The sequence below is a fragment of the Drosophila guanche genome, unplaced genomic scaffold (genome assembly GCF_900245975.1).
Source record: "Drosophila guanche unplaced genomic scaffold, DGUA_6, whole genome shotgun sequence".
Classification (NCBI taxonomy): Eukaryota; Metazoa; Arthropoda; class Insecta; order Diptera; family Drosophilidae; genus Drosophila; species Drosophila guanche.
In genome coordinates, this window is record NW_022995750.1 from 693,763 (window position 1) to 719,813 (window position 26,051).

The window sequence follows — 26,051 nt, forward strand, 5'->3', positions numbered from 1 at the left end:
CCTTCCCCTCTCCACACCACTCAGCGCCACACACACACACATTTCCACTTTCCACTCTTTATCACGGTCTGTTAAGCCTTTTTGGTCATTTGACTTATTGGTTTTTGCGTTGCCCTCAGCAGGAGGAGCAGGAGGAGCAGGAGGGGCAACATCAGCAGGCAGCATCCGTAGGAGAAGAAGATGGTAGAGACGACTCTGCCCCATCCCGTACCGCTTATTGCAACGCTGCAATGGAGTAGGTTTTCAGGTGGGTAATGCGTTTCCATGGTCTCTTTCGATCTCTCTCTCTCTCTCGCTCTTGTTTGTTCCACACACTCACATGGAAGGGGCGGCCTCTTTGGCCTGTCCGCTGCCCTGCGTCCGAGTGTCCATGTGTCCTGTTTTTGGGGTGTACACACAGATAACATGACGATGAGGCAGCAGGAGAGGAGGAGCAGGAGATCCCAAAGAAAAGCTCGCCATGGTGGCAGGACAACAGAGACAGAGACAGAGGATGCCACTGTGCTACTTATATGGAATGGCAAATGGAAAGTGGGAAGTGGGAAGTGGAAAGTGGAGAGTGGAAAGTGTAGTGTGTTCCAAGCACAAAAGAAATTGGCGAGAAATTGCAACCATCCTTGTATCGGGTTACAGTCTCCTGCTGCTGCTGCCGCTCCTGCTCCTTCTTTGCTTGTTTATTGTCAGTCTACGAAGCAGTTTACAATACAAATTTGTATATCATTCAAATTGATATAAATATAGCACACTATCTATAGCTCACAGAGGAAGGTGTAGGTGGAAAGCAAGCAATATGATTTATGAGACATATTTGTCGTTTGAGAATTTGAGATAGCAGCACGCCACGGTTCAACATTTCATTGTCAGACATTTGAGGTTTTGTGCAAACGAGATATCATATTATATTGCTATTGCTACCCGAACTATGATATCTGCCTATTATATATGCACATAATAGAATTTAATTTGTGCTTTTGGTTTATTTATTTCATTAGCTGCACAGAGCTAAGAAATCAAAGAAGAGAGGATCTTGGGTTCGGAATATGAGTGGATTTTTATTATAATACTTCTAATATTTAATGCATAGCAGATGTCAATTGGTTTGCCAGTTTCCATGCATTTTCTGGTATAAATGATAATCTTTTGTATTTAATTTGTATTCTGAAAATATTCACTCAAAAAGTGTCCAACATCTAAGCTTTAAACAAAAGTCTTCACCTTACTGCAAACCCATTCCCATTGGAGGGTCCAAGAGGGTCTGTAAAACCTTCTCCAATCTATGTTTTGGTACTTCATATTTGGAAAGTAAATTTAACTTCTGGTTAAGTTGCCTCTCCCCCAACCCAAAGTACGAGTACTACACAAAAAACATATTATTTACTGCATTGTTTACGCAAAATTTTTGATTGTATAATTTAATTAGTTTTGGCACTCAGACTTTTTCGCAGGGGCCACTCGAGGCCAGGCAGTATCCTTTCGGGTTGAGGGGAACTCTATAAATAACCCATTAAGTGGTTCCGCAAAACTTTATCTGCCGCTTTGCACGATAGCAACGAAACCGGGATGCTGGATGGTAATCATCTCAGAGTTAACCGAAGAGCAGACCTCGACTCGAAGCAGACCCCGAGTCGCCTTCAGAGTACATTTCAGGGGGGTTTGTAGCGGGTAGCGGGTAGCGGGTAGCGGGGGCTCGTTCAATTTCAAACTGTTGTGCGGGCAATTATTGTAAGTTTTTGTGCTCCGCCATTCTCCGTCCGTTCTCCATCTGTTCTCAATTTGTGCTTTAAGTGGCACCGCTGATGCCACGCCTTGTTTTTCAATTAAATGAACACCCCCGCACCCCCCAATATAGCATATCCCAATCTGCTGCCGTTGGTTTCATTATTAGTGCCAAGAGTTGCCAAATACACACAAAAATTGCCGAAGAGAAAAACAGCAAGACAAAAGATGGCGAAAAATCCATGAAAATTGTTGCCGCAATATTGGAAAATGCGCCGTATTTTGGTTGCTTTCAAAGTAGCTATCCCTCTTCGCCCCCGCCGTACCCCTGCCATGCACGGCGTACAAATTGAGCAACAAATTCCTCGACCCCCACCGCTGGCCGTGCCTTATTTTTCCCCCACAGAGAGAGAGAGAGAGAGAGATAGAGAGAAAAGCGTAGGAAAAACAATCGGCAGCAGATTAAGTTCATGCCATGTTGCAGTTACAGTTACAGCTACAGATTTTCCACACCCTCACACACCCTCCCCGCCCACTCTGTTGTCGCTTTTCATATTCATTTTTGCACATTTTCCTCTTGTTATATGTAGCCGAAAACAAATGTTGCCCGAAACCCCAATCCCAGTCGATGTTTTCCCCCGGAAAACTCCTTTTTGGAAAACCCATTCTGAGCATCCTTTCAGACTCTTTTGCGCTTGGCGCTTTTCAGGATCATTGGCAGCGGGTTCGAAATTGTTGTTTGGCAGAGTACAATGAGCGGTCGGGGGGAGAGCAAACGTTGCGAAAATATGTCACAACATTTGTTACACATTTTCGGGTCAATTTTTTATTGCAACGCCACCATCGGCCGCAATCCAATCCAGCCCCTCTCCCTCAGGCCTTCATTCCCTTGCATAAGTAAGCAAGCAGCAACCCACATGATTCCGGAATCTTGTCACAGCTGTTGGAAACTGCTTGCTGCCCCCTGCCCCCTGCCCCCTGCCACTGCCCCCTTGGTGGATGACCCTACTCTCCACCCTCGCTGTGTACCGCCAGTGTCATTGACACTAGCTTGTCTTTTAGTTCTTTCAATTAAAATCCATTCAACTGTGAAATTGTCAACAGTTTTTTTGGCATCCAGCAAACATTTGGATACCCTGTGAAAATGTTTTATTGGGAGCACTGGGATTGGAGTTCCTTAATGGGGTGGCAAAGGTCAGTGAGGAACCTTTTGTGGCAACAAATAAATCGCTTAAAAACAGGCAACATTTAGGCGATTCTAAAACCAAAACAATAAACAAAAATAGGGAAATCAATTTACTAACTATGCATACATATATAATTATTTAAAACTAGAAATAGATTTCGTTTACCACTTGAAACCATATCCACCAATTAACCTACTGAATAGAGCTAACCTTTCACCCTATGTCGGAATGTCTCCCACTCTCCCGTTCTCTCTTTATGTATATCCCTCTCTGTTGGGGGAACGATTTAGGGTAATAACACGCGATCCAGTAGAATAACTGCAAATTAATTATGCACAACAAACGGTGCGATTGAGAGGAACCCCCAACCGTGAAGCAGCATACAGCACACAACACAATACACACACACAAATGCCATGTCCCATGTCCGTCGCCGTAATTGTTGTTATAATTGTTGTGCAATCCCCCACAGACCACCACCCACACCCCACCACGGAACCCCATCAATTTCGCAACGAAAGACCGAGTCTGAGCACGAGTGCGACCCCCAACCCACACCGAAGCCCAGTCACGATTCAGCCTAAGCAAATCGCCAGAGCCAGTGTCAGAGGCAGAGCCAGCGGTGGTGGAGGGAATGTCGACCGCAAATTAATTTACAACGTAAACTGCAAAATTGAAAATTATGTTGTAATTACTCAATTCTGACGTTTTTCCCATTGACCCAAATTTATGTGGGGCCACAATCCACACACACACACACACACACACACACACACACACATCCCATGGAAAGAGCGAAGCACTCGAGAGGCAGAAACAGAGCCAGCAGAAGCATCCTCCAGCCATACAGTTTCAAGATGATGGTGTTTCTGCCTTTGGATAATCCCACAGTCTCTGATAGTCTCTGATAGTCTCTCGTAGTCTCTGTGTGTCTTCCCCTCTGCTTCTCTGGCTAAAACCTTTGTGCCAATTTAAATGCGTAATTATAACGAGTGCCAGAGAGCAGTTAGAGACCGTTCTCTGGCCTGCATATTAATTACGTTCCAGAACAAAAAAGGGAACACGAAAGTAGAAAATCAGGAGCTGGCTGGCTGGCTGGCTGGCTGGCTGGCTGGCAGGTCTCTCTGGGGCCCCGGACAATAGGAATTTTAATCAAGGATCAGCGTGCTCGAATTTATTTAAAGGTGAAGGAAACGCAACCACCCACTTGTACCCATCTCCAACCTCCATCCCATCTCTGGCACTGGCTCTCGTCTGATAATCTGGTCAGCGTGTTTCAGGGCATGCCTTGAATGCCTTTCCATTCTCTTCGACTCCACTCCACTCCACTCCACTCTACCCTCCAACGTCGCCTTGGGGCTCTGCCCAGCCAATTGTCTGCCTGTGGGTCTCGGTCGCCCATTGAATGGCTACAATGGTATTAGGGGGGCGGCGGGGGTACGGCTAATTAAGAGTGGAATGACAAGTCGAAGAAATGGATTTCAAACGGATTTCAGCAAGTAATTGCGGAAAAGGTAGGGGGTAGGGCGGGGCCTATGCACAGCATTGCATCGATGGAATTTCAGTTGTTTCCGTAGTGTAGCGGTTATCACGTGTGCTTCACACGCACAAGGTCCCCGGTTCGAACCCGGGCGGGAACAAGTCTGAAATCTTTTTGCTCCGAGACTCTATTTTTTTAAATATATAACTTTAAAGAATTACTAACTAATTTTTGGTTTGTCTGGGTGATATTTTTGCAAGACATGTTGAGGAAACATAATTTTTAGTGGTTTCAAGGATCCATATTAGGGAAGAAAAAGATTGAATTGAATGACTTTGGTAGGCTCAACCTTTAGAATTATTATTTCTGAGGATTAGTATCAAAATTGTCAGGGAAATTTCAAACCTTTAGTTTCTTGGAATTGTTTTCAATGAAGCGAATCTTATCGCTTTGCTTTTGAAGAGCCTTAAGCCGATAGCGGTGGAGGGCAGCCCCTTCCCTGATTTAACAACGGAAGTTATTTTAGATATTTATTGATTATTTATTACTCATCATAGCATAGAACTGCCATGTAATTGTTGGATAAATGTAAACATTGATGCAGCTGTGCAACTTTTTCTAATGAAAACTAAACCCCTTCAGCCGTTTTAATATATTTGTATAGACTGAATTTCAAAATTGATATTTAGTTATGCATCGTATTGATTGATTTAATGCACATTTTTTAATTATTAATTCGCCAGTGCCAGTTGGTGCTTCTCAAACTGTACTCCTCGATTTGCCGCCTCGATTGGCGCCACCTATGCCACGCCATTTATTGAATGGAAAAGCAGAAAGCTCTTCTAAACTACTTGACACGTAGTTGTTGACGTTTACATGTCGAGAATTAAATTTATCGCTTAACAATCGACTTAAAATGTTAAGCCATGCACAAAAAATGTTAAGCTTCAATTTAATTAAATATACATTTTACATATACAAATATGAATAAATGCATAAATATGCAAATACTCTGGAGAAAATAATTATCGATAATACAACTTTGTTGTGAAATAGTTTCTAGTCTGGTGGAATATTTTTGAATATTTTGAGTCACCGCCACCATGACTCCTTTGACCCCACCTCAAAACAAAAAGGAGAGCTTTTTCTCTTGTGATTTCGTGCCATACCTTACCGTATTCCCACACGTTTTTCTTTGCCAAATGTAAGCTTTTTCTAAACAAAATACACGCACAAGCAATATACACAAATGCGCGAAATTGTTTTCTCTTATCTGCTTATCTTATCTGCTGTGGCAATTGCGAATATTTTCGATGATTTAGAACCGTTGTAAATCACTCGTAGTTTGTCTTATAATTTTAAACAGTTACCGCTACTTGAGGTGGTCGTAATTAGGTGATTTATGTGTAATATTCCGTTTTTTGAAACACTAAGAAACACGCGCAGAAACCGGCTGCCAGAGAGGAGCGACCAAAAATGCGTCCGTCAGCTATGAATAATGCGCAGAGAGTGGAGCGGAAAGAGAGAAAGAGCAAACAAAGTGGCAGAAAAGAGAGTAAAAAGTGGCAGTTTGAGAGCCGGCAACAACAGAGAAAGAAAAGCAACCTTATGCAATAAAATTCATTTCATATACTCAGCTCACGTTTTTGTTTACGACATTCTTCCCCCTCCCATCTGTTGATATAGAGGAACCTAAATAAATAAAATGAATGAATGAATCTTATCGTCGGGTTCTAGTGTACCCTTCCCTTTCCCCCATTGATAACGCAACGACGAGTAGTAATCAGCTAATTGGGGGATTCATTTTTATGGAAATATATAAACTCTAATGTAATAAATCATCTGCCTATCAAATGGATCTTGCAGCAGTACAGCTCCCCTGGACAGCTGCCATTCACCTTGAACAAGTCGTAGCAGGCTTCGTGCATACAAAAAGCCTCGCACTCTGGCTCCGAGTGGACAACATCTAAAGGATAAGGATATTTATAGATAGGATACTTCAGTGTGAGGGAGATTATGCAAGGGTCCTACACTTTATTTTACAACTTATTTCTGCCAAATGGACAAACAGCAGACAGAGCAAACAAAGTATCTTCATGATGTGGCCAGAATGGAACACTGAAGGTTAAAGTTTGGGGGCTGCAGAAAGCTATTTCCCCAGCGATTCTTTATGCTAGATTAAGTGCCATGAAGGATGACCGATTGATAGAGTGGAACGACAAGTGATATTTAAATCAAAATATTATAGAATTTAGAAATCTTTAATGAAATGATTCATAACAAATTTCTGGTGTATATTCAAGTGGGAACAATAAGCTAGAAACCCTAACAAATATTGATATTTATTAGTTTTCAGGCTTATAGCGACAGCAAAATCCTTCTGTGCAGTCCCCAGGTGATTGGTAGATAAGTTCACATCTTTCGGGCTGACACTTGGCCTTGCACCTATCCACAGGTGGAAACTGTAAATCTACAAGAGAGATATATTAATAACTATAAATAAATTAGGGAACAATTAATGCTTCAATGGCATGCAAAAACTAACCCACAAGGCTCTGAATCAAGCCAAAAGAGAGAGAAAAAACGGACAAAAAGCAGAACAGTTTCATGACTGGGCCACAACTAAGTAAAAATTCAACTAAATGGGAAATTGTGTAGCATTCAAAAACATTCAATGGGATTATCTATAACAAATTTCTGTGACACACTTTATTCATAAAGGTTTAAATATTAAATAATTAAGTTAACAATGGAAAAATGTATTAATAAATAAGGGGGAGAGGTCAGGGAGCATCAGTGGAGCAGGGACAAGGCAGGAAGCATTAAGAGTACAAAGTAAGAGACTAGTAAGTAACTAAACCTAGGCTACAAGTTACAGGCTAAACGAATGGAACAGTCCGATCCGGATGATCAGTCACGCGTGTGATCTCGTATCCATTCGAGGTACTCGGTGACACGTGTGTACACACCTGAGAGGGGATAAATAATTAGAAAATATGCAGAAAATTGCATATATTCACGTACCTGGATATCCTGGCTCTCCGCATTTGTTGCCAAAGGATACAACTCCCAGCTGCACCCAATGGGAGTCGTAACGCATCATCAAAGGACCACCAGAGTCACCCTAAAAAGATAAGCCCCCAATAAATATCTCTGCTAATCCATACTCTAGATGTTATCCTCACCTGACACGCATCCACACCGCCATCGGAGTAGCCAGCACACAGGAAATTCTCATTGATGGGCTGGAAGTAGCTGCGATCGCAGTCCTCATTCCGCCAGATGGGAAGTTCTGCCTGCCGCTGGCTGGTGGACTCCTTGCCACCGTAGTAGGTGGTGCCCCAGCCCACCACAGTGGCCCTGCGGCCCGGCAGGCGCTCCTTTGGCGGCATTCGAATGCCTTTGGGCAGACAGACGGGTATCACATATTTGGACTTTCGCACGGGTTTGTCCAGCACCAGAATGGCAATGTCATTGTAGAAACCAATGCGAGAGAAGCTGCAACAAATTGGTCAATTTATCCACTATCTGTAGCTCATGGGAGGACTGGACTGTGGCACCTACCGTTCATGTGTTCTAACTTCCTTGACAGCAAATGTCACCGGATCCGAGGGCTCCGCATCTGTGGACAGATCTATGTCACCCAAACGCACCGTAAACTGTCGTGCCGCAAAGCTGAAAGGAATAGATAGTTGGATCAGCAAACAATTTAGAGGAATCTGCCACAATGAACCTACGGTTTCTGCCTGGAATCGCGCGTGCAATGAGCCGCTGTCAGGATGTACTTGGTGCCAATCAGGGAGCCACCGCACCAGAACTCTGTGCGCTTGGGGCCGTGCAGAAAGATGGCCGCCATCCAGGGCCACTGGCCATTGGGTGCCTCGACTCCACCGACAATGCGACCCGTGGAGTACTCCTGCTGTCCGCACTCATCCGGATCCACAATATTGTTGCCAAGCTCATCCAGACCCTCGGGCTCCAGCGGCACTTCCGTTGTTGTGGTTGTCGTCGTGGTGGGTGGTTTCTTTTGGGGTATGAGCACCAGGCCAGAGGTGGGGCGTGTCGAGGGTCTGGCTGTCACTGGCCTCGCGGTGGTGCGTTTTGTGGTGCTGCTGGGAGTGGGTTTGGCAGTCAGTTTGAGCGGCCTCTGAGTGGTGCTCTGCGGGGCGGAGCTCTCCGAAGTGCTAACCGAAGACAAAGGACAGCACACGCCGGGCACAAAGAGACTCTTGAAGCACAGGGACTCGCGCAGGCTGCTCAGATTCAGGAGCAGCGCTGGGCAGCTGCTGAGATCCTCGCAGCGTCCCGCACGGCCACTTGGAGTCTTGCAGTAATTCTCCGCATCCTTGCCAGTGCCGGCCTCCTCGTCATTGCTGGCCAAAGCCAATTGATCGAGAGGTCGTAGGGTCACTGGGGTAATCCTAGTGCTGCTCGTGCTTGTCCCTGGGCTGGTCGTGGTGGTGCGTGGTGTCGTTGGTATTTTGATCTTCTGTTGAATCTGTTGTGTGCCCTGCAGCTGCTCCTCGCTGGGCTTCGGCTTCAGCTTCTGCTTGTTCTTGTTCTTCTTCTTTTTCTTCTTCTGCTTCAGCTCCTTGTTCTCCACGAACATGGGGGCGGCGTCGACGCCAATCCTCTTGGTTGCCACCTGCTGAATGGCACTCAGATTCGCTGGCCTACCCGCTGGCAGCAAACTATTGGGCGAGAGTGTAATTGGTCTGTCCAGCAGCTTGCCAGAGATGCCGGGGAGGGGCTCCGATCTTCCCAGAGGGGTGGATGTCACGGAGGGAACGGGGTGCGGTGCGGTGGTGTTACCAGTGGCTGTTGTTGGTGTCGCTTCTGTGGTGGTGGCTGTGCTGCTCTTATCACCGCTTCCCTCACTCTCCGTCTTCGCCGCTTCCTGTCCTCCCCTGGTCATGTCCACCAACATGTGTCCGACATGATTGATGGCCCCGAGGGTCTCCGATATGCGATTGAATGTCGATTGGGAGAGCAATCGTGGCAGCGAGTCGTTGCCACTGCTGTCGCTGCTGCCCTGCTCCTCATCGCTGTCGTAGTACTCGCTGGAGCCCTCCACATCGTCCTCATCCTGATCATCGTCCTCGTACGTGGACGCAGACTGACTGCTGCTGCCACTGCCGCTGCTCGCGGAGCTTAAACTCTGACCGAGATCCTCACGCAGCTGGCGGCCCAGTCGCTTGTCATGGAGTTGGGGCTGAAAGAAAGACGCTGCCTTAAGGGTTAAAGTTATGAATGTCCGCGACAACAAATCTCAGGGGCTCTTGGCGTGTGGACTTACCGTCGTTTGTGAGATGCAGCGGCTGCTCCTCGTCGTCGTACTCTTGGGCATGGACGTACGCCAAGAAAAAGCCAGAAAAGAGGACTAAAGGGGGGAGAGGGAAGCTTAGAAAAAGGTTTCCAGGGTAATAGCAAGAGCATAAACTATATTCATATTTATTTACTAGCAGTTGACGTCAGATATGCGCTTTTTATAGCCCTTTTCATAATCAATTGTCATTCTTTTGCTTGCTTAAAAAAAACGTTTGAGTGAATTTTCCATCCAAACTATACCCACGAAGCGATTCGTCGAGTACTCATCAATTTTCATCATAAATAAGCCACTCAAAAGCAGGAAAACTACGAGCATTATGCCCGCTCTTTAAGTAACCCCAACTAACCATTTTTCTTTCAATTCCCACATGGCTCTGGCCATCCAACACTGACCTAACACACTGCAAAAGCAAACAAACAATGGCTAATGCCTTATGCAAAGTCTCTTCCTCCGCCCCAAGCCAGCCCAACTCTTCGCTCGTCTTTGGTTGAATAATGTCAAAATTGGCATTACGCATTGCGAGTATCTGTATCTGTATCTGCATCTGTATCTGTAAGTACTTTGCCGCCCAAAATGAGAAAGTATGTCGCTGGTTATGACTCCACTTTACATCCACAACCAATCCTCCCCTGCCTTTTTGGCAGCGTTTAATGTTTATTTAAGTAATTTTTTGTCGTATTTTTTTGGTGGCTGCCGTGACATAATCTCTGCGGATCGTTGGGCTCCACTTGGACTCTGACTTTGCTTAATGACTCGACATGTTTTCTTTTTGGATCTACCCATCAGCAGAGCAGACGAGTAGGAAGTGGCTGTTCCTGCTCTGCCTCAAGGTCGCCACAGCTCCCCCGTAAACAGATTTCACCGCTCTGGCAACGCAAAGGAAGAAAACCAACTAATTGATTGAAATCTTCCAACGATTTGGGTTAAGTTTTATTTATTTGTTGTCTTTTTGGACTTTATTTTGTCTGGTTTTTGCGGCTCATTAACATTTCTCGAGGTGTGCATGAGTGCCGCCCCGCCACTACAACAACGACGAACGCTCTTTTATTATTTTTTATTTTTTTGTCACTTTCACTTGGAATAAAATGGCAATGCCAATGCTTGGTTTGGCTTTGCTTCGGTTTCCAGCAGACACAATGAAATATTTTGGCCAATTACAGGGCTTAAACAGAGATCCAAGAAATTTGAGAGTGAGAAAAAGTGAATGGCCCCAAAGAAGGTGCAAGGCGCAGACGCAGACAGAGACTCTTTTGGCATAGATCGGGAGCCCATACTGACTTTTATTTGGGGTTCATTGATTGGCAAAATGCTTTTGTGGAGTTGTTTGAATGAATGGATGGATGGTGACCTGGAAAAGGTGTCACACTTTCCATTGAAATCAATAAAACTGAAAATTAACAAGCGTAAATTACTATTTGGAGCAGATCCAAATGAAAGATAAATTCCTGAAAAATTCCCCGTCCAGTTTGGGTTTCAAGCTGGCTAATTATTTGATATTATTTCAAAAATTGTTAACACCCGTAATAATTATTTCTAATTTTTTTTAATGTTCATAAATTATTAAAAATATAATTGATAGTATAATCGTATTTTGTATCTTTACTTCAACTGAAACAGACAAAAAGACACCAAAAGTCACAAGACTTAAGCCAATCAATGAACAGACAGCTGTTTCTTCCCTCGGTTTTCCAACTCAAATGAAAGTGAAAATCCAATCCCCACCACCCACAGAGAGGTCATTTGGTGGAAAAACTATCATTTGTGAAGCGTGTGGCAGTGGCAGTGGCAGTGGCAGGGGCAATGTGCAACAAACAGCTGCCAGCCTGCCATGACTTCCGAAAACCGCTGCAGAGGAGGAGGTGGCATTAAAATTGTGTGCACTTCATGGTCAGGCCATAAATAAACCCGTCGCCTGGAAGTTTTCGGGGGCGAACCGGCAGCAGCAAATGTCTAAGGGGGGAGCAGCCAGAGAGTGTTGACAACATCAAGAGTATTTTGTTAAGTGTTGCATAATCGATGGTCAGGCCTGCTGTTGCGGTAATACCAAGAAAAAACACGTACACTCCAAACGCAAGAAAGAGCAACAGAGAGAGCGAGATGGTAGCTGTGATTGGCCTTGGTCTCTCTCTCTCTCTCCCTGTCTCTTTCGATTTGCATATGCCATTTGGCTGTGACGTCACATGGTGGTGGCCGGAAGTTTTATTGCTTGCAAACGAAAGTTGCCACAACAGAAAACCAGAAAAAATCGAATCATGCAAGTGCATTCAGGCTTTCATTCAGATCCCATTCCCCCTTCAGCGTTTGTTGCCTAAGTCTTTTGTTTTTCGATTTTTTGGCAAAACTTGACAACAATCTAAATCACTGCATTAATTATTACAAAAGTCACATGCTATCCAGTGGAATTTGGGTTAATTATTGGTTAGTTTTTGGTTGGCTCTTTCAAAGGGAAATACGCACCTAAACACAGGAAAAATGCATTCGAATGCATCTTGCCAAACATCTCAATCGACCGATCGACTCGTCGTATTTTGTTAGGCCGTTTTTCTGTTAGTTTTTCAACATTTGCCAGATGATTTTCGTTCACTTCGCTTTTGTTTACTATTATTTAACACACTTAACGAAACACCGCACGTCTGCGCGACGCGACGACAAACCCAACGAAACACAGCGAAAATGAAACGAAAATGAAAGTGTTCAAAAATTTCGACTTGGAGCGTTCGTTTTTTTTATGGAAATTGTTTCAGACAGAAAGAGTCTCAATTTTTGGTTGCTGTTTGGTTTACGACGAGTCTGCCAATTGGCTTTAATTGAATTTTGTAATATTTATTTATTTCCATGCGACGATTGAGAAATTTTTAAAGCGCGAATTTCACTTCCAATATGTTTGGATTTCACACGAAAACATCAGTTTATTTTGTTGCTTATTGTATTAATATTTTATTAATATATTATTCCAATATTGTTGCCAAGATTTTGGTATATTTTTTTGGTGGGGTGTTGCGGCTCCTGCTTCCGTGTGCCGTTGCTGCCCGAATTCGACTGAAATTGAAACTGAAAAACAGCAAAAGACAAAACACCGACGAAGTCAGTCTCCGCTCGGGGCTTAGCAATGGTACAACTATCTGTTTTTTTTTAGTGGGGAATGGAATCGCAGTCGTCGTCGTCGTTGTCAGGCAGCTTTGGCTTTGGCTTTAGCTTTAGCTTTTGTGTTGCAGATCGTTTCGTTTCGTTTTCGTTTGTGGGAACAGAGAGACAGAGGAGAGAGTAAGTGGCAGACTGGAGGAGTGGGGCCAAGAGAGGCTTGAGGGAGGGCTGTGCAGAGAGAGAGAGAGAGAAATAAGAGCCGCAACGGTAGCTGGATTTTTACTTTCTTCAGACTTTTGGCCATTGTCTGGCAGTCACTGTCTCGCTCCCACTCTTTGAGCCCACAGCTGTGACGCCAGAAGACAGAGTAAGAGCCTAACACCTGAGAGACAAGCAGCAGAGCCCCAGAGGCATACAGTAGATGTTTATCACAGAAAGCAGCGATTTACAGATTGAATGGAGGAGCGTTATTTTTGCGAGAGCTTTCCAAGTGATTCTATGTCCATAGAAGGTGCAGACTTCCATATGCATTCGTTACAAATTTATGGAAATTCGGAGACATGTGATAAAACGATAAAACGCCAAAAGATACCCTAAAAAATCAAGAGAACTCCCATTTTTTGTGGTAAGTTTTCTTTGGCAGTAATGTGTATAAATTCTCTGATAAAATGTCCATTAAGTTGGTATTGAAAGTACCTCCATATAGGGTAAAATTTTCTTGGTACATTTTAATTGATTTAAATCTGTATGAAATCTACAGAGAGGCTAGCATCAGCTATGGGGTATTTCTAAGAATTAAAATGATACAATTTTGATGTCTACATTGATGCTTAATGGATACGAAAATATCTTCTAAGCAGTCGTGAAATCATTTATTTTTCCAAAATATTAAACCAAAACCTACCTTGAACAACACACCGCTATGAACCCGTCGTCTCTTTTGAACTAAGCAAATTTACATTGAGCACACACCCACATAAAATACTCGCACTCGAAGTCGAAGCACCGAATAGGAGGCGCAACCTCAGGTATTCCCCGGTTTGCACAACCTTCCCATGCATGTTTTTTCCTCCTTCTCTCTGGCAACAACCTCTCCTCGTGGAGACGGGCAGCAGTCGAACGATCGAGTACAGAGTGTGAATCATATTTGGGCTGTGGTTTCCCCAAAACAAAATACTCTTGGCTCTTGGGTTGGCCTACTTAAAATGCTAATCAATTCAAGCGAAAATAAATTATAGACAAAACAATATATATATTCGTATAATCGATGCACAGGAGAAACCCAAACAAAATGAATTGGAAATCCTTGGGCTGCGGAGAAGAAGAGCCCAAGGAGACCATTCATAGTGGAACTGACGCTGGAGATGGAAGTTTCGATATCTTTGAATCTCCCCTTCATCCTCTTATCTTTGTCTCATTTGCTGGATTTTGTAAATGTATTTTCTCTGTTTGTTTTTCTGCTCTTTGCTCTACGTTCGTCAGTAACGACCGTGAAAAGGCAAAAAGTGTAAAAGTGTAGAGCGTGTGACCAACATAATTAATTGGGTATTCATAAAGCCACTCAGCCGCCCCTCCAAATGCTCTCCACATTGCCGTACAAAAACGAAACCCGAGCCAGTTCCATTGTTCGTCCAAATGTTAACACCTTTTGGAAAGAAAAAGCAGCCCAAATAATCGTCCAACGAATAAGAGTGTTAATAAATGAATGGGTATGGTACGGATGAGGCCTAATGGCTGAGAAAATGTCGGAAAAATTAAAATGCAAATAGTCTGCATATAAAAAAAAACTAAGGTGTCTAGAAGGGGAGGTACATATTGTAGTACATTGGAGTTCATTGCATGGTTGTGAGTACATTTAAAACCTCTAAAACTTTAAGCTAAGAAATGCTTTTCCAAACAGCTGACCAGCTGTCATTACCCTTCCATAGAAAGCAAATAAAGCACACAGAAAGCTTTCTTAAAAGCTCAAATAATGTATTTTAAATTCAAGTAACAGGCGGGAGGAATAAAGGAATAATTAGAGCAATAGGATCTCCCTGTCCCCCACGGAAACTCAATTTCCGTTTAATTTGTATCTTTATTTATTTACAATTAAAAGCATTTTGTTTGTTGAGACATTAATTAATTACAATTGATCGTTTTTTGCACTTAATGCTACAGCAGCTACAACGTCACTGGAATCTGGAATCGCTGAACCTTTAAGCTTGTTGCAGGAATTGTCGTATTTGTTTATCGATTATAATAATAATTAATAATTATTTATATTAATATTAATATATTCAGAGTGTTTCCAACAATATTTGTTTGTATTTGTCTATGTTTTAAAATTCATTCACGACTTAAAGCTTCTGTGCGCCTGAAAGCTTACGAGTTAAGAGACAGAGATATATATACTGGATACTGATATATATGCGATATATATGCGAACAATCAACGTTTAAGAGCGAGCATATGTACAGAGAGAGAAAGGAGGGAAGGGAGAGTATCACAGATTACAGATACTCGTAGAACACACACCAATAGATGCCATTGAGGCTGGCAAAGAGCGCCGGGAAGAGCACCCTCGAAGTCCGATCAATGTAGATCGCCCGCTTGAGACGCTCCTGGGCAGGCGTCAGCTTGGGCTTGGGCAATTCCGGCTCCACTGGCGGCGGCGGCGGTGGTGGCGCTGGAGCAACGCCAGGCGTGAGTATGATACGCGACTCCTGGCGTGGTATCCAGGGACCATCGGCATCCAGTGGCGGTCGTACCACGCGTCGCGTGGTGGTCACAATCTAAGGAACGGAAAGAATCTAAGAAATCTTTATGGAACAATTGGTTCTGACCATTTACCCTCTTATTCTTGGTCATTTCATCGAAGATCTTTTCAATTTTTTCCATTTTTTCATCGGCAAGAGGCAGCATTGTGGGCTTACTACCCGCAGCATTACCGGAAGCTCCGCCACCACCCGACTCGGGATCCTTTTTGGCACCGCCCTCCCCTGCCACTGGCTTGGGCGGATAGGCAATGGGCTTGGGTATGGGCGTGTCACTCAGCACAATATTGATCAGACAGTACTCCATGAGGGCCATGAACACGAACACCGTGCACACGGACATGAAGGCATCCACGGCCTTGAGGTAGGAGACGGGCGGCAGCGAGGACTGCGACTTGGCGTGCTGCGTGGAGAGTGTGAGGAGGGAGGTGACACCCAGAGTAACCCTGGCCGGTGCAGCCTCTGGCTTAATCCAGAAGGACACCCACGACATGATCACAATCATGCAGGTGGGTATGTAGGTGTTGAAAACATAGTAAACGAGACGCCGCTTCAGCGTGAAGACCACCTCTAGGCAGGTGAAGTTGCCCGTAGAATAGACCTGCGTGCAGTCCGCTGTCTCATTGCGTATGAGTGCCACTTGGGGCAGCTCTATGTTCTCATCCACCACGAGAGGTGTCGTGGGATCCCATTGGAAGATCAAATCATCTGTGGTGTGGGATACTGGGGGAGAGAAGAGACCATAAAGTAAAGAGCTTTATGCACAAGAATTACCCTACTTACAGCTCTCCATTTGCAGCTTGCATTCCTGTGTGTCGTGCGGATAGATGGCAAAGTTCATGATGCACGACAGCTTGAGGGTCAGCTTGACCATGTAGAGGATCGTCTTGTCCTTGTACAGCCACATGTAGTGATTGGGTATGGTCATGGTCTGGAACGTGACCGACTTGGCATTCTTGAAGAAGGAATCCGGACGCCACATGTTCTTGAGCCAATCGACTTCCAGCAGCCGATACTCTTGGGTCATGTTCTCGGGCAGACGCAGGCGATGATCCTTCCAGGTTTGTGCAAAGAATACATCCGCCACATACGTCATGGAGTTCTCATCGATAGAGTCGAGACCCATGACAGTCACATGGAAATAAACTATCGTGGGCTGTCCCTCCTTTTTGGGTGGTCGCATCTTGTCGTAGCGTTTGATGTCCTCTGGGAGAATGTCTGTGATGGCTAAACTTTGTCTGTAGATGGGATTCAGTTAGATTATAGATGGAAATATATATAGTCCCCGATTTACCCCATTTACTCACTGAAATTCCCCTTTGGCATACTGCTTGAGGCAGATGAAGCAAATTACCAGCAGGAATATTTGTGCCACCATCTCGCTGAGCCGCCCTCAGGGTTCTTCCTGTGTGTGCAGTAGGTGACAAAAGACAAAAGACAAAAGACGAATATTGATGCATAAATCGGATATTTCATTGACCTTCGCCTTCGCCAAAGGATCAAAGACGAAGGATTCCGTTCGCTCGTCCTTGACAGTCGACCATCGACATTCGAGAGATTCGAGAGCGATTGACACGTGAAAAGTAGCAACAATTATGCTGCTTGCCCAAGTAAATAAAAATATAACAAAGGACCAAGTAAATCGTCCTCGGCATTGGCTGCGCTGGATGACAACCCTGGCAGGCGATACCTGTCTCCCCCTTCTGTGTCGCTCTCCTGCCGCACAATACACGTCTTAATTCACAATTAAAGCCACTCGAAGGCTAACCAGGGGTAGAAGAAGGGGCCACGGGTACGGGTATGTGTACTGCCGCCGCTCCTTAAGTGGCCCCATGCGCCTTTTTGTGCGCCACGACGATGATGCGGTGCGGAGGAGAGAGCACAAGCGGGAAGCAATGAAAGAGGAATCACCGCCAATGCAGCAGCAGCCCCCCATTAGACAAGGACAATTGTCGGAGGTAGAATTCGTACTTCGGCTTTAGGAAGGGGTTTGTCTTGTAGTTTTTTTATTGCGGGAAATTGGGGACAACTTAAAGAATCGTAAATTAGATTATTTTCAGATTTCAATAGATTTTCCCAACACATTTTGATATTTTGTGACTATTTTCTTCATGGAGAGTTGCGCTTTTTTACTAAAGTAGAAGAATATTAAGAGAAGAAAACACTTCACGGAATAAGTATTGAAATATTGGAAATTGGGAAACCAATTTGAAGTTTAACGAGATTGAATGTCATTTCTCTTATTAGCTAGGAGATTATTTTAATGAACTAAAATGTTTTTTGACTCTCTGATATTAAAGGCAAAAGTGTATATTATACAATTATGAAAAATAAACACTTAAGGAAAGCGCTGAGAACTTCTTCTTGTGCCGTTTAATTTTATTTTTAGACATTTCTAATGCCAGAAACTAAGACTTTTAAAATTAAATCAAAAATTAATCAAACTCAGAACTTAAATTTAAATATTACAGAAGAGATTTGCTGTTAAGCAGATGGTTCTCTTGTAGTTCAACTTTGATCAAAGTGTTCTTACACAATCAATAGACAGAGACTAGAGCTGGGATAGATTTTGTATCACCTCCTCAGCAGCTCCTCGTTTCTGAAGCACTTAAATTTTGTTCGATTTCTAGAATCTTTCGAATCTGCCGAGCGATTGCATAACCATCAGCTCGACAATCTCATGGATTCATTTGAAACTCGAACTTTTTCCATTAATTGAACACTTGCGAAATTACAATTTTAGCACTAATAAATATGGAAAATATTATTTATTTAATTTCTTAGAACTTTAAGATTTTGTTGGGTAGATTTCCCGTTCTCTTTCTATTTTAGTTTCTTTCCGATCTGAACGTCTTTACAGTTCGAACTGTCGCTGGCAACTGACAGTTGGAGGCGCCTCCGATTTGAATTTAAAACGTTGCACGGGTAACCCGAACCAGCCGAAGGATGTCAGGCTGGATGCTTGACGATGGATGGGCTGGTGTCTGTGTGTGCTCGGGGGGAGGGATAGGGTTCTCGGGTACGGGTACGGGTACGGGTTCGGGGTTCGTTCTGTCTTTCAGACTGCGGTTTGGTCGGGCAAAACAAAAGTGAAAGCCGTCCTGGAAATGTGTGTAGACTTTAATATCGGGAGAGAAAACAAGGAACTAAACACAGATCCTATGTGACAATGGATGCGACTGCGACTACGACTACTGCGTGTGTGTATCTGCTACTACTACTATGATATATATAGGACACGGGCAAATATCCTTCTGCCTTGTCGTCGTCTTGTGCCTCGTCGTCGTCGTCTGTTTGTCTTGCCTCAGTCACTTAACATAATTTCCACGAGTGCTTTGGCATTGCCTCCTTTTGCCACATAATCTGTGGCTCTGCTCTGGGGTGCTCTGTCGTCATCGACATTGTTGCCACATCCCGCCCTGATGCATTGCCAGGACCTTCATCATGCTGCGACATTTGTCTATCGATTTGATGCAATATTTAATTCGGGGATAGCTACCTCCTCCCTCCCTTTGCCCCTTGGCTAGTTCGAATCTTTTTGTATTTCGTTCACACGTTTTGCTCTTTAGTTTTTGTTAGTTTTTCCAAGCAATTGGGAGGCTTGTTAAGGTCCTTCCGCAACTTGTCAAGTGCTGCTGGTCCCAAGGAGCGGACCATTTGTCGCAGCAAAAGTTGAACCATGGGGGAGAAGTGGAGGGTTGCAGGGATGGATGGATACGGAGGCATAAGTGAGCAGACACTTTGGGACGGACCTCTGTCCGCATGGTGGGTAATGAATGCAACGGAACCAACGGTAATCCAATGAACCCTCCTCCAGCCCAGCGCCTGACGTCACACGGATGCACAAATCAGAAGGAAAAATGAAACATGAATGAGAGGGAAAGACAGCGGGAAATCAAGTTTAATGAGATGACAAAAGAGCTTCGGTTGAGTGGCCCAAGGGGAGAAGGCGTGGAGAAGAAAAGCCGATAGGATTTTTGCTGCAAAAATAGGAAGAGAGGTTTACAATGAAAGTAGGGATGTACCCTTATCATGGAGTTTTAAGCTCTTAACAGTTATACTATACCTATATATATAAGTACGAGAATATCAAATGAACACTTGATTGCCGATATATTGTTGGGCATTTTAAAGATCTATTAAAAAAGGTTAACATTAAAAGCGTTTAATTTGCATCATAAATTATGGAATACATGCGGAATGCAGAGGTGTCAGGTAAGAGATTATAAATCTATTTATCAGTCCATCAACCCATCTATAGGTTTATTCTCACTACTTTCTATCCGTATCACACCTAATGGGATTCCACTGCATATATTTTCTTATATCCATTGAAACAGCTTCCATTTCTTATGGTTTTCTTACATTTTTTCCTTTTATTTATAACCAAATGTAAATATATGCAGATAAATAGATAATCTTCAGCCTGGAAATACCTGTTGGGGGGTGGAATGGGAGGATGCCTGCCTGTCCTAACCTTGAAGCAGTTGTCACCCCACTAGAGACATGTGTGATGTGGGGCCGGAGGAGCTTCTCCTCTATGTTTTCTATACAGCTACAGCTATCCAGCCTGCCGCCTGGCCTGCCACTCAACGCCTTGGCGCAACACTCTTCAAACGGCACCAGCTACACATCAAAATCCTTTCTGTTGCTGGCCTCCGACACAGGCGTCGGCAAGAAGAAGGACTCGTCGTTATTAAATTATCTCTGATGCGATAATAACACACTTAAGCCCCCCTTTCTCTATAGATGGATGGCTGGGGGGATGGCTATAAAAAGCCGCAGATTTTTCTATAGTTTATTCGAATGCAGTCGAGCTTGGACCCGCACCGACCTGAGTGCTCGTGCACGCTTTTCACAGAGACGTTGCCCCGGCATTCTGCTGCATCCTGCCACAACTGCTGCTGCACCACTAAGTGGTGCTCTTAAGTTTCTGCTGAGGGCAGCAGCAGCAGCCATAGCCACCGCTGCAGCGGTGCGAAATTCGCAAAAGGTTTTGGCCGCACTTTCAATTTGAAAAGAGAGCGAAATTTCTTCTTTTTTTCACTTGGCTTTCTGGCTTTTAACAAGCTACGCGCGCTACGTCATAGAACATAGAAATTTGTGAAATAAATTATGAAAAAAAAACCAAAAAAAAAATCAAAAAATACTTGAAGAAATAGAAAATAGATTTTGCAGTTGCCTGGGAAAATGTAAATGTATTTTGTAATACTTGTATATTGTGGTGTATATGACGTCAATTGCGGCAAGGTCGTGTAAATTATTAAGAAGAAATAAGACAAAAAGGCACTGGCACGGCCTGATTCAACTCCACTCAAGCTAGTGGCCACTCAAGATCGCACATTGAAAGATGGCAAAGTATGGCAAGGAGGATGATTGTGTGCTTCTAATCATGGCAGAGGTAATTTCGACCAAACAAATCGATATCTTCCTGAATCGATAAGTAGTTTTATCGATCGTCAACTTCTTGTTTGCTCCTTTACCATTCCAATCTCTCGCTTTCATCGCCACTTCCTGGCCATAGAAACGCAGACAAAATGACATTAAAAATTAATAATCAAACACACACACATGCAGTGCCCCACAGAGAAGCCTGTGACCCACATTTAGCCCCCCAAATATGCGGAAGTTTGTCTGAATGGGAAACCAACACACCCACTCCCCCCCCCCCCACTCTCGCTCTCACTCTGTTTGGGACTCTCTCTGTCTTCTCTCTCCAACTCCCTGTCTGTTCCACCCTCGACTTCATTCATGAAAAGGCCCCACAGCGGAGGACATTGAACCGCATTGACAATGTTAATAAGGGAGTTGCCAACGGGGTTGGATGGTGGGGAGTCCCTAACCAAGCAACAGTTGCCAATAGAGGGTGCGAGCTAGGGAGGCTCTGGCTCTCTCGAGAGAGCGGAGGGCGCGCATCGTCCAGGTGGGCGATGTCAGCAATGTTGACAAACAAAACCTGTAGCCGTTGGCCAACACGTGTGCGGTTCCAAGTCACAAACGAATGAAAGGTGGGGCATCCATGAGGATAAGTAATCCATTTAGCAGGGATGATTACATAAATATTGTTACAAAATGTCTTTAGAGATCGACAATGCGCACAAAAAAGTAATTCCCTTGATAGTTTTACTGCCTTACCTGCTCCGCAACATGTCCTGCCTCTGCAGTTCCGCTCTCTTATCAGCGTGGGAGTGTGTGTGGTGTGTGCGTGCATGCCAATGGGTGGTGGGTGGGTGTGGAAGTGAGCGAGTGGGTTGCTTGATGCGCCTGCGCCGTGTCCCATCCAAAAAACCAGCTGAGCCCTAAAACTCGAAGCTGGTGACGTCTCGTCTATCGATTTATACCCGACACGCAGGACGCGCGCACACAAACTGCAGTTTTTCATGCTGCTGCTGCTGCCGTTTCCGCAAAAACAGGATTATTCACACAAAATGCATTAAAAGCGGAACAGCAAAAAATCCTCCATCGACTCGACTGTCTGCATACTTGCAGGCGCAGCGCGGCTCTTCCAAAGCGATCCACAAGATGATCAAACTGCGACCATATGTGCCCTCGAAGCGCATTGCCATACGGGACTCTTCCATCGACGAAGACATCAGCGACGATGTGGACGATGAGGTGTTCATCAAGGATGCGCGCTCGGCCAAGGTGAGTGTGCATCGCATAGGACTTGGCACTGCAGAGGGGAACATACACTGCCGCTCACTTGAATAGGAAAAGCAACAGAATCTTTAATATTAGTTTGCGGATGCTAAAACTTTCTTACAAACAAATAACACAAATATAAGCGGCAGGAGCTCTACTGTTGAGCTTAAGTATAGCGAAAATTCATCAGAATAGGTAAGGAAAAAAAAAGAGTCAATAGTCACACTCGAAAGGCGAAAGGTTGATGATAATATAAAGTTAATAAAAACCCCAAGAAACCACCAGGCGGCGGCATACAAAACATATTAGCAGCAGTTAATTACGTTAGCTAAGCTTCTAAGCATCTAAAACCACTCGAACTTCAACACAAACAAAGACTTCATCCTGAACGCAAGACGGAGCATAGAGCCGCCTTCGCGGCTGTAAATTCTTGCAGAATTAAAGAGTACAAAGTACCAAATGCTGTTTCTATTAAACTGAGCGGCAGTGTATGTTTACCTCCTTTGTTTCGCTCCCACAGCGCAGCGAGGAGCAAGGCCTGAAGCGTCCACTGATGGCTCCGCGACGCAAGCACAGTTCGGGTTCCATTTCCGGCTCGGGTTCCTCTGCGCCCATCATGAAGCTGCACAAGCGACGACGCTGCGGACGCTGCTGTGAGCCCTTCTGCTATGCGCTGGCTGCCATCACCGTAATCTGTGCGTTGCTCAGCCTGGCCGCGCTCATGCTCACGCTCTTCCCACTGCCGCTGCAGCGGATCCGACACTGGTGGCGCGACGATCCCAGCCAGCTAGGCGGCTACTCCGCCGTTGCAGCTGCCTCCAGCATTGGTTATGGCAGCAGTTTGGGCAGCGAGTTTGTGCCCTGCACTCAGATCAGTGTACAGAAGCGCTGGACACGCAGCCTGGCCCGCATGAACAGCGAGAGTCCGCTGCGAGCTGCGGATCTGAATGGGGATGGCGTGCAGGATGTGATTTTTGGCTATGGCGTGGACGACAACATCCACTACGAGGGCATTCCACTGCCACGCTGCAAGTCCTCGCAGGGCGAGGACGAAGTCCCCTGCGAAGGCGGTGTGGTGGCTCTCAACGGCAGGGACGGCACCATCCTGTGGCAGTCCTGGAGCGTCGCGAATGTCTTCTCGCTGCACTGCAGCGCCGATGTGGACGGGGATGGCGGCCTGGACTGTGTGGCAGCTGGAAGACTTGGGGTGAGCATTATTCAAGCCTATAAACCCTGAATCCTTACCAGAAATCCTCATTTTACAGATGATTTATGCCATCAATGGACGCACAGGCGCTGTCATCTGGCACTTTCGTGAGCTGGAGGTGGAGACCAACTCCCCCATCGTCATGGATCTGTATACGATCAATGTGCTGCGTGACCTCGATGGCGATGCTGTGCCAGAGCTGATTGCCGCCCATCTGGAGGAGCGCGAAGAGTCCAAGGCGGGCCACATCAAGCTGATTTCGGGCAAGACGGGAAAGGTGATCCGCAGCATACCGACGCCCTATCGCGAGGAGATGTTTGTGCCCATCCAATTGCTCACCCAGCCGGACGGCACCGAAGTGCTGCTCATCCTCACGGGTGGCCAGAACACCCCCGGCGGTGTCTACTCTCTGCGGCTGCACTCGCTGATGGCGCACACGAGCGAGAAGCATTTCACTCCACTCTACCAGCAGCCAGGATCGGGTCTGATGGTCCCAGCCGTGCTCACCGATCTCAATGGGGATGGCGTGTCCGATGTGGTGGTGGCCGCCTTCAACAGCACCGTCTACGCCTTCGACGGGGCCAACTACAGCGTCATGTGGAACTACACCTTCCCGGCCAGCGAGTGCGTGAGCGCCATCGTGCCTGGGCACTTTAACCACGATAATGTCACCGATTTCATGGTCAAGTACAACTCCGGACCGGGCTTTCCCGTCTACTACTACTCGCAGACGACCATACTGGACGGACGCACGGGGCAGCCGCTGCTCAATGCCATGATGACGGATGCGGGCGGTGCCAATAGTCTCCTGGGAGGCGTCTCCATATCGCAGAGCTTCGGTGGTGACTTTTTCCTGCACTGGCAGATCCAGTGCCGCAACAAACCCAATGCCCGGGATGCCTACGAGTTTGTGCCGGACAGCGACATCATTCTGCAGGCCCGGGCGGACACCTGTCGCCTGCGCTACAACGAATCGACGGTGCTGAAGCTCTACGCGATTGCCAGGCACATTGAGCCACCGGGGGCGGTGCTCTTCAGCACTGACGACCTGGAGGTGCAGCTGAATCGCACACAGCGGCCGGCTCCAGCCGGCAAGCAGTCGCCGCTTAAGCACCCAAAGCTGCTTAAGAAGTTGCTGGCCAATCGGGAGCAGCTGCTGCGCCAGGTGGCCGAGGCGGAGCAGGCGGTGAAGCGGAAGCATCACAAGCACAACCCACTGATGGAGCAGCAGCTGCAGGAGCTCCTCCCCAACGAGATTCCGCCATTCGGTGGCAGTGTCTATCCCAAGGAGTTTGTAAGTTTTCGCTGTTTCGATGATTGAAGTTCGATTTCCATTGATTTGATTCCCACTCATCACGCCAGAAGGACTACGAGCAGGTGCCGCCACTGCCGCCAGATGGCTCCAGTCCAATGCGCGTGCCGGAGGAGTACGAGATGGTCTACAACGACGAAGTGCCTCAGCTGATTGAGAACGAGCGGCCCATCCATTTGCGCAGCAAATATCCTAGCGGCAGCAATCGGGACGTGCGCAGCGGCAGCCTCGACAGCACGACCACAAGCAGCAGCACCACTAGCACCACCAGTGTGCCACTGTCTGCCCAGTCTCCGCTCAGCCTGTGGGATCTGGAGCTGGACAACGAGGCCAGGGAGCAGGCGGTGGAGGCGGCAGCATTGGAGGCCTCACAGAAGAGCCGTCGGCGACGCAAGCGTCAGCGTCGCGAGGAGACCTCCTCGCGTGCGACCACAGCGGCAGGCGAGGACGCAGGTGCAGGTGCAGGAGAGGATTGGTATTTGGCATCCATTTCCTCCACTGGGGTGCTGCTCAAGGCCCTGGGGAATGCCAGCTCCTCGCTGGATTTTGCCTTTGTGCTCAACATACGCGAATCGGAGGCCTATCCTCCTCTGTTCTCCCCACAGGATCTCAGCTGTGTGGAGGAGAAGATCAGCGCCTACAAGAGTAAGAGCAGAAGAATGCAATTGGAGAGATTGATCCATTTTCATTACCCTTTTGCAGGCTATACCATCGATAATTTGCGCGTTTTACGCAAACAGTTCCTGAAGCAGTGCCTCAGCGAGCGGCTGGTGGACTCGGAGCCCGCGCTGCCCAAGTTCGAGTCGCAGCTGATTGTGACGCGCATTGGGATCACCTGCACCTGCCGATCGCTGCAGCCAGGCGAAGTGTGCTCCGAGCTGGATCCCCTCGACGCACAACATTGGACAGAGTTTATGGGCAACCATGGACACGGTTACTATGCTAATCGCTAAACGCTAAAACCCAAAATGGGTGGCACAACAGGAGGGGCAGCCACGCAGTAGCAGCAACTGCGGTTTTGGTTTTTTTGGCCGCCGCCTGCAATGCTGCTAAGCGTCTCCCTTCCACTAAACTCTTTCTCTGTAACTCTCTCTCACTTTGTCTCGATGTCACTATTGTAATTTATCGTAATTTGCGTGTTGTGTGGGGTTTCTTGTAACGGTAAAACAGTATTTACATGTGTATTTGTGTATATTTTATGTGTTTTTTTAAACAAAACAAATAAAATTAATCCAATTTCAAAGTGCGCCGATAGATAGATAGTCCGATAACTCACAGAGTTGCCAGATGTGCAGCCATGGAACAGCTGTTCCACGAGGGCTGCACACGCACCCGTTC

The 26,051-nt window shown here is 46.0% G+C and overlaps 4 protein-coding genes, 2 long non-coding RNA genes and 1 other non-coding gene across 12 annotated transcripts in view; 2 read left to right on the forward strand and 5 right to left on the reverse strand.

The window, feature by feature from the left end:
• Positions 1–5,885, reverse strand: part of LOC117586306 (nicotinamidase) — a 32,973-nt gene extending 27,088 nt beyond the window's left edge. For 2 of the 3 annotated variants that reach the window (XM_034276266.1, XM_034276263.1), the window contains exon 1: positions 5,558–5,885. The gene's annotated coding sequence lies outside the window, so the exon portion shown is untranslated. Of the gene's footprint in view, positions 1–5,552 lie in introns of all 3 variants that reach the window. The other variant, XM_034276264.1, reaches the window with a different exon arrangement.
• Positions 4,471–4,543, forward strand: Trnav-cac. Its single transcript has one exon. It is a non-coding gene; the product is annotated as a tRNA-Val (tRNA).
• Positions 5,886–6,160: 275 nt separating the features above from the next.
• On the reverse strand, positions 6,161–6,596 carry LOC117586308. Its single transcript, XR_004573989.1, has 2 exons — positions 6,415–6,596; positions 6,161–6,349 (listed from the first exon to the last, which is right to left on the reverse strand). It is a non-coding gene; the product is annotated as an uncharacterized LOC117586308 (long non-coding RNA).
• Positions 6,597–6,625: 29 nt separating this feature from the next.
• On the reverse strand, positions 6,626–7,017 carry LOC117586335. The gene is made up of 2 exons (XR_004573992.1): positions 6,929–7,017; positions 6,626–6,853 (listed from the first exon to the last, which is right to left on the reverse strand). It is a non-coding gene; the product is annotated as an uncharacterized LOC117586335 (long non-coding RNA).
• Positions 7,018–7,140: 123 nt separating this feature from the next.
• On the reverse strand, positions 7,141–9,389 carry LOC117586184 (proclotting enzyme). Its single transcript, XM_034276106.1, has 5 exons — positions 8,121–9,389; positions 7,948–8,058; positions 7,569–7,881; positions 7,408–7,507; positions 7,141–7,352 (listed from the first exon to the last, which is right to left on the reverse strand). Exons 1-5 carry the CDS (start codon positions 9,308–9,310, stop codon positions 7,294–7,296), a joined length of 1,773 nt encoding a protein of 590 aa, XP_034131997.1. The 5' UTR covers positions 9,311–9,389; the 3' UTR covers positions 7,141–7,293.
• Positions 9,390–14,867: 5,478 nt separating this feature from the next.
• LOC117586185 (glycine receptor subunit alpha-4) lies at positions 14,868–21,988 on the reverse strand. 4 transcript variants are annotated; one of them, XM_034276109.1, is made up of 5 exons: positions 21,688–21,988; positions 16,860–16,957; positions 16,336–16,790; positions 15,629–16,275; positions 14,868–15,570 (listed from the first exon to the last, which is right to left on the reverse strand). In XM_034276109.1, exons 2-5 carry the CDS (start codon positions 16,928–16,930, stop codon positions 15,289–15,291), a joined length of 1,455 nt encoding a protein of 484 aa, XP_034132000.1. In that variant the 5' UTR covers positions 16,931–16,957; positions 21,688–21,988; the 3' UTR covers positions 14,868–15,288. The 4 variants fall into 4 exon arrangements, with proteins under 4 accessions (XP_034132000.1, XP_034131998.1, XP_034131999.1 ...); XM_034276107.1 differs by lacking the exon at positions 21,688–21,988 and adding an exon at positions 18,086–18,444; XM_034276108.1 differs by lacking the exon at positions 21,688–21,988 and having other exon boundaries at positions 16,860–17,068.
• On the forward strand, positions 20,727–25,897 carry LOC117586183. The gene is made up of 6 exons (XM_034276105.1): positions 20,727–20,953; positions 22,042–22,197; positions 22,715–23,401; positions 23,460–24,695; positions 24,764–25,358; positions 25,416–25,897. Exons 1-6 carry the CDS (start codon positions 20,903–20,905, stop codon positions 25,664–25,666), a joined length of 2,976 nt encoding a protein of 991 aa, XP_034131996.1. The 5' UTR covers positions 20,727–20,902; the 3' UTR covers positions 25,667–25,897.
• Positions 25,898–26,051: the final 154 nt, after the last annotated feature.

Excerpts from the sequence above, each read along its gene's own strand:
- LOC117586184 (XM_034276106.1), bottom strand. The coding sequence starts at position 9,310 with ATGTTGGTGGACATGACCAGGGGAGGACAGGAAGCGGCGAAGACGGAG. Across the intron at positions 7,508-7,568 it reads GCGGTGTGGATGCGTGTCAG|GGTGACTCTGGTGGTCCTTT; the intron begins GTGAGGATAACA and ends TTATCTTTTTAG. Across the intron at positions 7,353-7,407 it reads CGGAGAGCCAGGATATCCAG|GTGTGTACACACGTGTCACC; the intron begins GTACGTGAATAT and ends ATCCCCTCTCAG.
- LOC117586183 (XM_034276105.1), top strand. The coding sequence starts at position 20,903 with ATGGCAAAGTATGGCAAGGAGGATGATTGTGTGCTTCTAATCATGGCA. Across the intron at positions 22,198-22,714 it reads AGGATGCGCGCTCGGCCAAG|CGCAGCGAGGAGCAAGGCCT; the intron begins GTGAGTGTGCAT and ends TCGCTCCCACAG. Across the intron at positions 23,402-23,459 it reads TGGCAGCTGGAAGACTTGGG|ATGATTTATGCCATCAATGG; the intron begins GTGAGCATTATT and ends CTCATTTTACAG.
- LOC117586185 (XM_034276109.1), bottom strand. The coding sequence starts at position 16,930 with ATGGTGGCACAAATATTCCTGCTGGTAATTTGCTTCATCTGCCTCAAG. Across the intron at positions 16,791-16,859 it reads TATGCCAAAGGGGAATTTCA|ACAAAGTTTAGCCATCACAG; the intron begins GTGAGTAAATGG and ends TCCCATCTACAG. Across the intron at positions 15,571-15,628 it reads AAATGACCAAGAATAAGAGG|ATTGTGACCACCACGCGACG; the intron begins GTAAATGGTCAG and ends TCCGTTCCTTAG.